This window comes from Simochromis diagramma, unplaced genomic scaffold, assembly GCF_900408965.1.
Source record: "Simochromis diagramma unplaced genomic scaffold, fSimDia1.1 OVJJ01000304.1, whole genome shotgun sequence".
NCBI classification, from domain to species: Eukaryota; Metazoa; Chordata; class Actinopteri; order Cichliformes; family Cichlidae; genus Simochromis; species Simochromis diagramma.
In genome coordinates this window covers 7272176-7285893 of record NW_024387030.1, presented here as the reverse complement: position 1 = coordinate 7285893, position 13718 = coordinate 7272176, and the positions used below count along the sequence as shown (strand labels likewise).

At 42.8% G+C, this 13718-nt stretch overlaps 3 gene segments (V, D, J or C); 1 reads left to right on the top strand and 2 right to left on the bottom strand.

The window, feature by feature from the left end:
• Positions 1–5667: 5667 nt before the first annotated feature.
• LOC120739695 lies at positions 5668–6538 on the bottom strand. The segment is given in 2 exon segments: positions 5668–6300; positions 6393–6538. Coding segments are annotated over 2 exon segments (387 nt in total).
• Positions 6539–7070: 532 nt separating this feature from the next.
• Positions 7071–8334, top strand: LOC120739746 (the record flags this gene model as incomplete). The annotated part of the segment is given in 2 exon segments: positions 7071–7182; positions 7811–8334. Coding segments are annotated over 2 exon segments (435 nt in total), but the record flags the coding sequence as incomplete, so codon positions are not given.
• Positions 8335–12660: 4326 nt separating this feature from the next.
• On the bottom strand, positions 12661–13628 carry LOC120739697. The segment is given in 2 exon segments: positions 12661–13311; positions 13404–13628. Coding segments are annotated over 2 exon segments (387 nt in total).
• Between the last annotated feature and the right edge of the window lie 90 nt (positions 13629–13718).

Here is a 13718-nt window from a genome sequence, read left to right as displayed (position 1 = left end):
CAAATAAGAGTGCTTTTTGGGGGTTTTCCAGCCCGGGTGAACATGTTTAAGCATCAGGCTTTGAAATCATCAGGCCCCTACTTCTGTGGAACCAGCTTCCAGTTTGGATTCCGGAGACAGACACTATCTCTACTTTTAAGATTAGGCTTAAAACTTTCCTTTTTGCTAAAGCATATAGTTAGGGCTGGACCAGGTGACCCTGAATCCTCCCTTAGTTATGCTGCAATAGACGTAGGCTGCCGGGGGATTCCCATGATGCATTGAGTTTTTCCTTTCCAGTCACCTTTCTCACTCACTATGTGTTAATAGACATCTCTGCATTGAATCATATCTGTTATTAACCTCTGTCTCTCTTCCACAGCATGTCTTTTATCCCGTCTTCCTTCTATCACCCCAACCGGTCGCAGCAGATGGCCCCGCCCCTCCCTGAGCCTGGTTCTGCCGGAGGTTTCTTCCTGTTAAAAGGGAGTTTTTCCTTCCCACTGTCGCCAAAGTGCTTGCTCATAGGGGGTCATATGATTGTTGGGTTTTTCTCTGTATCTATGAAGCGCCTTGAGGCGACTTTTGTTGTGATTTGGTGCTATATAAATAAAATTGAATTGAATTGAATTGAATTGAATTGAATTGAATTGAATTGAATTGAAATGAATTGAATTGAATTGAAATGAATTAAAACTCTGTCTTGGTCTGTGGTTGGTTAATAAGCTGGTGTGGGAAATTGCTGCCACACCGCCCCCCTCAAGGATTCTTGGGGGTGTTGATTCATTTAAACTAACATAATCATCCTGCTGTAACTCAGACTTATTCTTCCTGCCCTTTAATATAGACCTGGAATTGTCTTCAGCAGGACTACATCAATCAGGAAAAAAACTTGCCTGATATTGGTTGGTCCCATTTTTTGCTGGTAAAACAGCCCTGAACAGTTGAGACATGGACTCCATTCGATCTCTGAAAGTGTCCTGCTGTATCATTCAATTCCTGTAAGTTGTAAGGTGGGACATCCATGGATCAGACTTGTTTGTCCAGCGCATCTCACACATGTTTTGATGGGATTGAAATCTGGAGAATTAGGAGACAAAGTCAACACTGCAAACTCATTGTTGTGCTCCTCAAACCATTTCTGAACCACTTTTGCTTTGCAGGAGAACACATTATCCTGCTGAAAGAGGCCACAGCGAATAGGGAATAACGTTTCTACGAAAAGTCTGCAACAATGCTCAGGTAGGTGGTAAGTGCCAAAGTAGAATCCACATGGATGCCAGGACCCAAGGTTTCCCAAACAGATCACACTTCCTCCTATAGTGCATCCTGGTGCCTGGTGTTCTCCAGTTAAGCAATGCACACACATGTTATTTAAAAGAACATGTGATTTCTCAGACCACATTTGGATGCCCATTGTTGGCGCTTATAGTGGTGGGCACCCTGACTGGTCTGTGGCTATGCAGCCACTTACACAACAAATTGTGAGGTAAGATAAGAAGAAGAGATAATCAGTGTTATTCACTTTCTGTCATGGTCCTGAGTCTGAGGACTCAGTGTTTTGTGTTTCCTTATGCTTTTGTTCATTCCGAGTATGTATTCTGTTGTGATTTTGCCATTTGTTAGGTTTCTGTTCTTTGCCTGCCTGCTCCCACTTCTCTGTGTTCCTTCTGTCTGTCCATGGTGTTATTGTGTCTACTTATGAGTCCGCCTGTCAAGTTCAGTGTCCTGTCTGGTTCTCTGTCTGTTAGTTTCCTGTTTTATTGTGAAGGTCTCTGTCTGATGTGAGTGTGTTCAGTTACATTTCCCCTGTCCCGTCAGCTCTGATTCCTCCCAGCCGTGTTGCCCTCCTGTCTCTCATCCCCTGATTACTGGTGTGTGTATTTAAGCCCTGTGTGTTCTCCTGCCTGTTGCTGGTTTGTCTGTGTTACTTCGTGTCCTGCGGTGTCCTGTTCCTCGTCTGCGTCTCTCTGCTTCTCATCCCTTTGTCGTATGCTCCCAGGTCTGTTATTTTTAGTTCTCCCAGTTTAGGCGTCTTCAGTTATTTGTCATGCCCCACTGCTTGTTTGCCACTACACCTTTGTTAATAAACCTCACTAGCATTTCATCCACTGCCTGCATCTTGGGTCCTTCTTCCAACTCCATACGGCTCGCCTCGGCAGCCGTGACAGTACGAACCGGCCACTATGGACCCAGCAGCAGTCAACCCGCCCGAGGAGCTCCGGGAGGACATTATTTACTCGGTAGACAAATTAATTAACTTATGGCTGGAGCATGAGGGGAGAGAATTCCGCCAAGGCATAGCTGTTCGGCTACAGCGCTTAGTTTCTGGTCTCCCCTGGTTGCACAGCTCACTTCACCCGCTCGCACAGAATTTTGTTCTGAACGAGCATCATCTTCTCCCCCTTGCTACCACCCACCCTGCAACTCATGCTTCCCTCCCTGACCCGACGGAGAGTGTTCTGCCCGGCCCGTCGGTCCAGCCTTCAAATGGGAAACGGCACTCACGCTGTCGACGCCCCTCGCCACAGTCGGACCCCGGGATATCAGAGCGGCCGACTGTGGTGAGTAAAAAGGATAACAGCTCCGATTTGAACTTTGAGACTTTTTCTTCTGGGGTTGTTCGGGGTGTGTCAGTGGGAGCTAATTCGCAAAGCTTACCTACCTTCGTGGTAACCGATCTCCCCCAGGTTGGCATTTTTAAGACTTCAGTGAAAGCAAAGGGCTGTTCTTCTGTTTCTTCTGAACCTGTTAAACCCATGTCAGCTAACCCAGGGTCTGCTAAAACTGTGGCATATATCCCAGAGACAATTAACACCAGCTCTGATAATACCAGGACTGTTTATTCTTTTGAACTGCAACCTGAAGCTCAGGTAGCCGCCCGGCCTCAAGCTCAGGTAGCCGCCCGGCCTCAAGCTCAGGTAGCCGCCCGGCCTCAAGCTCAGGTAGCCGCCCGGCCTCAGCTCAGTCTCCAGTTCCACCACCGTCATCATCCCAACCATTGTTTCAGTCACCCTCAGTTCAGCCTCCTGTTCAGCAGCCACTAGCCCTGCATCCTGTGTCACTTGCTACTCCGGTACAACAAGCTCAGTCAAATCAATCTGAAAGGAACTGTGTTTCATCCATTTGTTCTAAGCAGAGAGACAAACCTAATGATAATGTAATCATTCCTAAAAAGCTGGCCAGTTCAGAGACTGTGACACACTCCAGGGCCTCCCCAGAGGCTGAGTTTCAGCCCTCAGCCCACTGTGGACCCCTGGAGGCTAGGAACCCAGCTGAGGACTGCACCCGGCTGTCACTGCGTGAGCAGAGTCAATGCTCTGGGCAGCTGCAGTCTGCTATGTGTTTGCCAGGGGCCACTGCGCCTGCTGGTTCTGTTCTGTCCCTGCCAGAGGTCCCCACACCTGCTGGTTCTGTCCTGTGTGTGCCAGGGGCTCCAGTGCCCACTGGTTCTGAGACTGTTTTCGCTGGGGGGCCCGAGGAGCCCGTCCAGCTTCCTGCCTCGTCAGCTGGAGGGCCCGAGGAGCCCGTCCAGTCGCCAGCTGCAGCCTCATCATCCTCGCCAGCTGCAGCCTCATCATCCTCGCCAGCTGCAGCCTCATCATCCTCGCCAGCTGCAGCCTCATCATCCTCGCCAGCTGCAGCCTCATCATCCTCGCCAGCTGCAGCCTCATCATCCTCGCCAGCTGCAGCCTCATCATCCTCGCCAGCTGCAGCCTCATCATCCTCGCCAGCTGCAGCCTCATCATCAGCTTCGCCTGGTTCAGCTTTGGTGTCGCCTCGTCTGGTCCAGCCTCCGCCTCGCCTGGTGCTGCGGGGGCAACGCAGCCTTCGGGTTCCCTACTACCACCTCCACATTGTCGGTCATCTGCCAGGCCGCTTTTTGGGCATCTTCGCTACTGTGGACGCCCTCCTGAACGCCGCCACTGCCTTCCGCGTGGCCGGCCTCCGGACTTGAATTGCCGCCGCCATTGCCGTCCACACGGTCGGCCCCCAGAACTGTTTCTGCACCACTGCCTACGGCGTGGCCGGCCCCCGGACCTGCCCCGCTGCCATTCGCATGGTCTGCCTCCGGAACTGTACTGTTTTGGCCTCCGGCGCTGTCGGCCTCCGGGTCGGCCCCCCGAACTTGTCTGGTTGGGCCTTTTTGGACACTGCATGCATCTTGGGTCCTTCTTCCAACTCCACACGGCTCGCCTCGGCAGCCGTGACACTTTCCCTGTCATTGGTTATAATGATATGCCTGATTGGTGTATATACAGAACTTCTTAGAGTGCTTTTGCATGTATGTGTATATGTATATGTATATGTATATAAAAAAGTGACGACATAGTGTTTTCATCTGCTGAAAATCAAAATTTTTTTTTAAGAAAAAAAAACAGGAACATGGCTTTGGTGTGCTGGCAAAACATACTACCTAAACTTGTTATGATCTATTAAACTTATTTTTTCTTTTTGTCACATGCACATGTTTTATCCACATGACATAACCCAAAAACCAAAGAAGGAACCTGGTGTCCAGTGCAGGAAAGGTTATTAAGTCCAATCTCATCATGATCTGATGACGAGATCATGATTCCTTACATATGACAGACTGACACCCACAATAGTCAACATGAGCTTATTGCGATAACCACAGCTTGTCCTTTTGGTACTTCAGGTTTTGTACTGACAGAACTACTGATACAACAGCACTCTGACGCAAAGCCATGAGAATTGGTTGAAAGTAGATCTGTGGTAATGCAAAGATCAGAGAAGCTGGGCATGAACTCACAGTGGGAAAAGGAACACACCTGCTGCTCTGATCAATATGATTTTTGAAGAAAACTTGGTGTGAGAGAGATCACTGCTAAAAAGTGTTGACAACAACAAGTTAAAGCTTCGATCAAGCTTTAATGATCTTCGTGGTTCATGGGAAGATATTGGGAATATAAAGCTTAAAAAATATAAACAAACAAACAAACAAACTGTTAGTCTTCCTTGGTCTCTTGTGTTCTGGGGGCCTCTGGATGTCTGGAGTTTTGATATCCTCCATACCTGCTTCATACCCTGGAGGACGGGGCTGTGGCTCCCCACACTCCCTAGCAGATCGTTACAAGCATGCTGATCCACACAGGTATGCACACAGGTGTACACACGGGTATTCACAGACGCGGACTACAGCTTTCTTGGCTGCTGCCTCAAAGCACATTGTGCGCTGTCTATCTTGCGTGCTGCACAATATCGTTTATTATTTAGTATCTACTGATATCTACTGCTAGCTAGTTTATTGTGATGGTGCTGTTTTTTTTATTATGTTGCTCTTTGTTGTTTGCTTTCTCTTCTGTTTTTGTTCTCCATACAGGTGACCCAGGTGTTTGTTTTTTTTGTTTGTTTGTTTTTTTTTCTTTCTTCCCCCCCTTCTCACCGTCTCTTCTCCCCTTTGGTTTTCTTTCTCTCCCTCTCTTTCTTTCATTCTTTCTCCCTGTCCTATCCCCCAGTCATGTCTGTCCCGTTTGTAGCAACTGAAAATAAAATAAATTCATAATTATAATAAAGGTCAATCAAATGGACCAATATGGCAAGGCCATGATGATCCACTTGGTAAAATAAATCCGCTTGGCATCTTTCTTGGCCTTAAGACAACAATTCTGATGGCTAAAGATCCAAACGGGACACAAAAAAAAAGAAAAAGAAAAAAAAGATATTGGGAATATAAAGCTTAAAAAAAATAAACAAACAAACAAAGTCTTAATGCAATGTGACTATTAGGGAAATGTAAAAAAGAAACAAAACTGTGAGTTGGTGGAACCAGATGTTTAAAAATAAATCCTTATTTCAAAATTACCCCAAAGAAGTGTAGATGAGTATTTAGTGCTTGGTGAAGTTACTGTGTTCAGTGGTCTGTGTCAGAGTTTCTTCCTCTTCAGCAGCTGCAGTCAGTTCCTGCTGTAACAGCTCAGTGTCTCTGCAGTCTGACTGAGGGAGGTTTTTGTACGACTACAAATCACTGTGTGAACACCCGAGCACTGTTTATTACATGGTAACTCTGACAATAATAAACTGCTGCATCTTCAGCCTGAACTCCACTGATGGTCATAGAGAAGTCAGAGCTGCTTCCACTGCCACTAAATCGAGTTGGTGTTCCTGACTCAAGCTTTTTCGCGTATCTTATTTGGAGCTTTGGAGTCTGTCCAGATTTCTGTTGATACCAGAACATACCCTCATCACCATCAGACCATCTCTTAACAGCTTGGCTGGTCCTACAGGTCAGAGTCACAGTGTTTCCAGGAGTAAATGTCACTACTGGAGGTTGAGTCACAGTCACCTGACCGCTGCATCCTGCAGACAGAAACAAATCATTCATTTATCAGCAGAAATCAATGAGAGAAAAAGCAGCACATCATGTTTGAAATGTTGCTGAGTGAATGAACCTGTAAAACAGCAGCAGGTCAGCGTCCAGATGAGGATGGTGATGAGAGTCATGGTGGTTGTGCTTTCTGCTGTGTTGACTGACAGATGTGAGTCCTGCAGTGTTGAACTCACAGGACTATAAACCTTCTCAGTTCTCTGGAGGATCAGCTGAAGATGCAAAGCCTCCTCTCTATGGAAATCATTTCTCTGCTCTCAACACACTGAGGGCAATGTGGGGCACAGAATCAGAAGAAAAATTGTTTGAATTAATACCATTAATGATTTTATGTAATAGAGGAAAATATATTGGAAACATTTACGTATTTTTACCACCTGGATTAAAATGGCACTCTGGTTTGTATGTTTACTTTTTGATTTTGGTTTCAACAAATACAATATACCTGTATAGCTTTTTTTAAATTATATTGTCATAATTTCTGAATTCATGATTTTTAAAGTGTTTTTCTGTTTGCTGTTTTAAGCAGTTTTGTGTGTGTGTGTGTGTGTGTGTGTGTGTTTTTTGTTTTTTTTTAAATAGCTATAGGTTTATGTGAAAATTAAGTTTTGTCTTTCAGTTCTTAGTAAAAATACAATTATGATAATTATGATTTGAATTCATTAAATTATTTTAAGTCACTTTAGTTAAATCATTTTCTACATGTAATCAGTTGTGATGTTTTACATGACAAAAAGGTTAATTTTCAGTGGTTAGAGGTTTGTTCAGAGTGCAGGAGGTTTTTGTACGGCCACTTAATGAGTTTGTATCACTGTGGTGGACTTTTGGTGGAGGAACCAAACTCATCGTTGGCTGTAAGTACCAGAAATTTGTCATTTTTATAAAATGTAGTATTTATTAAGCATTTTTTTTTAAATATATTAAACAGAACTTTGATCAAATTCAATGATTATTATTAACTCAATGTCATAATTTTAGAATAAACTTTTCTTCAATCAATATTCATTCAGTCTTTTAAAGAACTGAATTTACAGAAAACAATTTTTAATGTTCCTTTTGGTTGTTTTTTGCTTCTTTAAATATTATCCGGTTAAAATATTAAAATCTGTGATAGTGAAGTTTTAGCTCACTTTAAATTAAAATGTATTTTTACTTATTTAAAGTAAAAACAAATATTGAATTATTTTTTGTCGACTTAAATTTTTTTTACTAAGTATACTTACATCAAGTTTTTATTCATGGTTGATCAATTTGAAATTAAGTTTAAAGGAAGTGAAAGAAACAGATGTGACGTTTTAACTGTATTCTCATGAGTGCTTTAGCTTTGTCAGTTTCAAATATGAAAATAATCACAGGTTCAAGTTATTAACTACATGATAAAAAAAAAGAAGATTTGATCAATAATCACTGACTATATATTTATTCAGATGTTTGTACATTTGTATCTCTTTTCTCGATTATCTTCAACCTTTTCTCCTCCAGCGGGTGTGGTGAGGCCCACCCTCACTGTCCTCCCTCCCTCCAAAGAGGAAGACAAACAGAGTAGTGCCACTGTGGTGTGTTTGGCCACCGGGGGTTTCCCCTCAAACTGGAATTTGGGCTGGAAGGTGGGGAGCACCAGCACATCCTCAGGGGTTTCAACCAGCCTGGAAGTCTTGGGGACAGACGGCCGCTACAGCTGGAGCAGCACCCTGAGCCTCTCCGCAGACCAGTGGAGGAAGGCGGGCTCAGTGAGCTGTGAGGCCAGTCTGAGTGGACAGAGCCCCGTCACTCAAACCCTGGACCCTGACCACTGCTCAGAGTAGTACTTCAGCAACACTTCCTGTCTGCATATGATGTGTTTTATAGTTTGATGAAGCTACATGTTTCTGTTCTTGCAATATTTCTGCAAACATTTGACTCTCTATTGATGTGCATGCTAATTTGAGCAGCTATTATTATCCATGCTGTTCTTTAAAAACGTGCTGTAAAAAAAGTCTAAATCACAAAATAAAATCACAGCTTAAGAAAAATCACTTTTCTTTGGTCCTTTTCACAATACTTTATTAAATATAAATGCTTTATCAAATCCGTACCAGTTTTTTTAACAAGGAGAAGCACCACAGTCTTTGGAAAAAACTCACAAAAAGCCCAGCCTCCAGGAGGCTCCAACTGGAGCAGCCGTTTCTGCAGGTGTTTTTTTAAAGGGAAGCTAAGTCTCTTCGTTAACTAGCTTGGTTGTTCTACAAACAGGTGGTGGCACACAATGAGCAGGTTCAGACTGATCACATGTGAAAACACTAAACTCAGTCTTAAACAAAATTCTTCATCATCTAGAACGGCTTTGGCAAAAGAAATATAGAGCTATATGAGGTTAAAACGTGACAATTTTATTGTTCTAACAATATAATTTTCACATTTGAAGTCTCACGCCCTGAGTCAGAAAATCCAACATCACAATCTGAGTTATAGAAAACATCATTTTGCTGTACTTTTCAGTGCGAGTGAATGAACAGTTCAGACACTCAGTGACAGAAAAACTTAAACTCTGAGAAGCAGTGAGGCATAAAAATCATGCAAAACACATTTAAGGAGCCAAACACACATCTGTTCTTGTAAAGCAGAAAGGGTAGATATTATGAATGTTCATGTGATTGAGCTGACATATTATTTTTGTGTTTTTTCTCCTTGATACAGTTTCACTTTTGTCTTTTGTCTTATTCCTAATGATAAAATAAGCAGCAACATGGCAAAACATACTGTCCAAAGTCCTGATGTGAAAAAATGTTTTTTCTCCTCTTTGTCACACATAAATTCAGACAGAATGCTGGAATAATGGGTTTTATCTTAATATCGCTGTACTTTAAATCTTCGTGTGGTTGGACTTACTCTCGAGTGAAAGGCTGTCCAGCTTTTTACCCATTTCTCCTTGTTACAGCTCTAGCAGTTTGTGTATTGTGTGGGTGTGCCCAGTCTCTTCCAGGAGCTCAGCTGCCACCCATTTCTCCTGAGGAACCAGTGCACTACTGTATTCATTCAGCAATCAGCTACCCAGAACTATAGAAGCCAGTGAAGCACTGCTGACTCAGCGAGTGGGTGTTGAGCGCCTACTGAGTATCTGGTCTGTGCTGGCAGCAGAAGTAAACCAGTAACTTGGTTAAGTATCTTGTTTTCTTTTCCCAGGATATTTTAGGTTGTGGTTGTTTTTGGTTTGGTTGAAACAGTGGTCTAACTCTTTCTTTGAGTGAATCCCTTTTAATAAAACTTATTAAAAAGCTATGCTGTGAGGGTAGTTGCAGGGGCATCCAAAATGAACACAGGAAGTCTCGTCTCTCTACATGAGCCAGTGTGCAGGGTACAACACTACTATACTGTTGCCAACAACAACTTGGAGAGTCAGAGTGCATCTGGAAAGTATTCAGTGCTTCAGTTCAGTATTTTGTTATTTTCACCTTAAAGCAATACCCCATAATGTTGAAGAGAGAAAAGGCTGCATTAAATTGCGTTAAAAAAATAAAATAAGAAAAACAAATATGACATGTATAAATATTCACAGCCTTTGCTCACTACTATTTTTGTGTGATAATGTAGTATTTTTTTTAAAGTTTCTCAAATTCTTCCCCTCAAGTTCAGTCAATTTGGATCACTACTGTCAGTGCACAACCATTTTCAGATCCCTTCAGACATATTCAGTCAGGTTCAAGCCTGGGCTCTGGCTCATGTTATCTTGGCTGTGTTCTTAGGGTCATTGTCCTGTTAGAAGATGAACCTTCACACCAGTCATCTGACCGCTCTGTTATACAGGCATGATTGGTCAAGTTCTATAGAGGGTGGTTCTCTCTCCATAGCCTCTGACAAAGCTCTATCAGGTTCTTGGTCAGGAAGCCTGCTTTACGAAGAGTCCTGGTGGTTACAAATTTCATTGTTTTAGCTATGATGGAGTAAATTCTTCTCATTGGGACTTTCAATATTGTGTGGAATTTCAAGCACCCCTAGAACAAGAACGTCTGGAACTGTCTCTTTGTATAACAAGAAAACAATATTCTTTAATGACAATGTGGAGGAAAAAAAGCTTTTGCTTGAAACTGAAAAAAAATATAACAAGTATTCACAGCCTATGCTGCAACACCCAAATCATGTCCAATCAACTAAATTTATCACAGTTACACTTGTTATGGAAAATTTAACGATAACCTGCAACACACCCAGTGAGCTTGATGTGAAGTGGGTTTAATAAACACATTGCAATTTGGAGAGAGCATCCCAGTGAAACACTAGGATCATCTCTGAATTGTGGCCACCGCCCTTACATCTTACATACAGAGACACAGAAAAGAATATTCCACAAACTCATGTTGGCCCCTCTCATGGGGGGGCTATACCCCCTCCCTCACAGAGAGAATTATGACCTTGTTTTCTGCTTGGCCGTCACCCAAAGATTTAGAGTGGCTTGCAAAAGTATTCAGCCACCTTGAACTTTCCCACATTTTGTCACATTACAGCCACAAACATGAATCAATTTTATTGGAATTCAACGTGAAAGACCAACACAAAGTGGTGTACACGTGAGAAGTAGAACGAAAATCATACATGATTCCAAACATTTTTTTACAAATAAATAACTGCAAAGTGGGGTGCGTAATTATTCAGCCCCTTTGGTCTGAGTGCAGTCAGTTGCCCATAGACATTGCCTGATGAGTGCTAATGACTAAACAGAGTGCACCTGTGTGTAATCTAATGTCAGTACACATACAGCTGCTCTGTGACGGCCTCAGAGGTTGTCTAAGAGAATATTGGGAGCAACAATGCCATGAAGTCCAAAGAACACAGCAGACAGGTCAGGCATAAAGTTATTGAGAAATTTAAAGCAGGCTTAGGCTACAAAAAGATTTCTCAAGCCTTGAACATCCCACGGAGCACTGTTCAAGCGATCATTCAGAAATGGAAGGAGTATGGCACAACTGTAAACCTACCAGGACAAGGCCGTCCACCTAAACTCACAGGCCGAACAAGGAGAGCACTGATCAGAAATGCAGCCAAGAGGCCCATGGTGACTCTGGACGAGCTGCAGAGATCTACAGCTCAGGTGGGGGAATCTGTCCATAGGACAACTATTAGTCGTGCATTGCACAAAGTTGGCCTTTATGGAAGAGTGGCAAAAAGAAAGCCATTGTTAACAGAAAACCATAAGAAGTCCCGTTTGCAGTTTGCCACAAGCCATGTGGGGGACACAGCAAACATGTGGAAGAAGGTGCTCTGGTCAGATGAGACCAAAATGGAACTTTTAGGCCAAAATGCAAAACGCTATGTGTGGCGGAAAACTAACACTGCACATCACCCTGAACACACCATCCCCACTGTCAGATATGGTGGTGGCAGCATCATGCTCTGGGGATGCTTCTCTTCAGCAGGGACAGGGAAGCTGGTCAGAGTTGATGGGAAGATGGATGGAGCCAAATACAGGGCAATCTTGGAAGAAAACCTCTTGGAGTCTGCAAAAGACTTGAGACTGGGGCGGAGGTTCCCCTTCCAGCAGGACAACGACCCCAAACATAAAGCCAGGGCAACAATGGAATGGTTTAAAGCAAAACATATCCATGTGTTAGAATGGCCCAGTCAAAGTCCAGATCTAAATCCAATCGAGAATCTGTGGCAAGATCTGAAAACTGCTCTTCACAAACGCTGTCCATCTAATCTGACCGAGCTGGAGCTGTTTTGCACATTATAATGGGCAAGAATTTCAGTCTCTAGATGTGCAAAGCTGGTAGAGACATACCCTAAAAGACTGGCAGCTGTAATTGCAGCAAAAGGTGGTTCTACAAAGTATTGACTCAGGGGGCTGAATAATTATGCACACCCCACTTTGCAGTTATTTATTTGTAAAAAATGTTTGGAATCATGTATGATTTTCATTCCACTTCTCACGTGTACACCATTTTGTGTTGGTCTTTCACGTGGAAATCCAATAAAATTGATTCATGTTTGTGGCTGTAATGTGACAAAATGTGGAAAAGTTCAAGGGCGCTGAATACTTTTGCAAGCCACTGTACATCCCTGATAAGGAGAAGGAGTCCCACTATATGTTTAACGTCTCCCATTATAATGGCCTCACTGTGTTAACATTCCACATGCATGCAAACTGGTGACAGGAGTGTTCTTACTACAGTAAAGTCAGAAAGTGATATTACTATAACTAATGTGATATGATTAAAAATGTGATTAATACATGAGAAAAGGAGAAAAGGAGAAATTGTTCTTCTTTTTGTTTTGTTTTGTTTGTTTGTTTTTAAATCATTATACACGTGGGATCATACAGTATTAAAAACTCAGATCACTTTGTTTTATAATCATCAAGAGACTTAATGGGAATATAAATGTAAAAAAAAATCTGATCTGTTTGCATAATTTGCCAACTCTTCATTTAATACAGTTGGAAATGCAATGACAAAGTAACTTTGTGGATTTTTTTTTTATTCCTTTTTCTAAAATCACCCCAAAACAAATCTATCTGTGTGAAATTTAGTGCTTGGTGAGGTAACTGTCAGCTCTGTGTTCACTGAACTGTGTCACAGTTTCTTCCTTCTTTCTTCAGCAGCTGCAGTCAGTTCCTGCTGTAACAGCTCAGTGTCTCTGCAGTCTGACTGAAGGAGGTTTTTATATGACTACAAATCATTGTGTGAACACATCAGCACTGTTTATTACATGCACACTCTTACAGTAGTAAACTGCTGCATCTTCAGCCTGAACTCCACTGATGGTCATAGAGAAGTCAGAACTGCTTCCACTGCCACTAAATCGAGATGGTGTTCCTGACTGTCTTATGGTCACATGTCGAATTAGGAGCTTTGGAGTTTGTCCAGATTTCTGTTGATACCAGTACATACACTGACGACTATCACCACAGGTAGCAACAGCTTGGCTGGTCCTACAGGTCAGAGTAACAGTGGATCCAGGAGCAGATGTCACTGCTGGAGGTTGAGTCACAGTCACCTGACCGCTGCATCCTGCAGACAAAAACAAATCATTCATTTATCAGCAGAAATCAATGAGAGAAAAAGCAGCACATCATGTTTGAAATGTTGCTGAGTGAATGAACCTGTAAAACAGCAGCAGGTCAGCGTCCAGATGAGGATGGTGATGAGAGTCATGGTGGTTGTGCTTTCTGCTGTGTTGACTGACAGATGTGAGTCCTGCAGTGTTGAAGTCACAGGACTATAAACCTTCTCAGTTCTCTGGAGGATCAGCTGATGATGCAAAGCCTCCTCTCTATGGAAATGATTTCTCTGCTCTCAACACACTGAGGGCAATGTGGGCACAGAATCAGAAGAAAAATTGTTTGAACTAATACCATTAATGATTTTATTGAATAGAGAAAAACATAGCTATATTGGAAACATATTTACGCATTTTT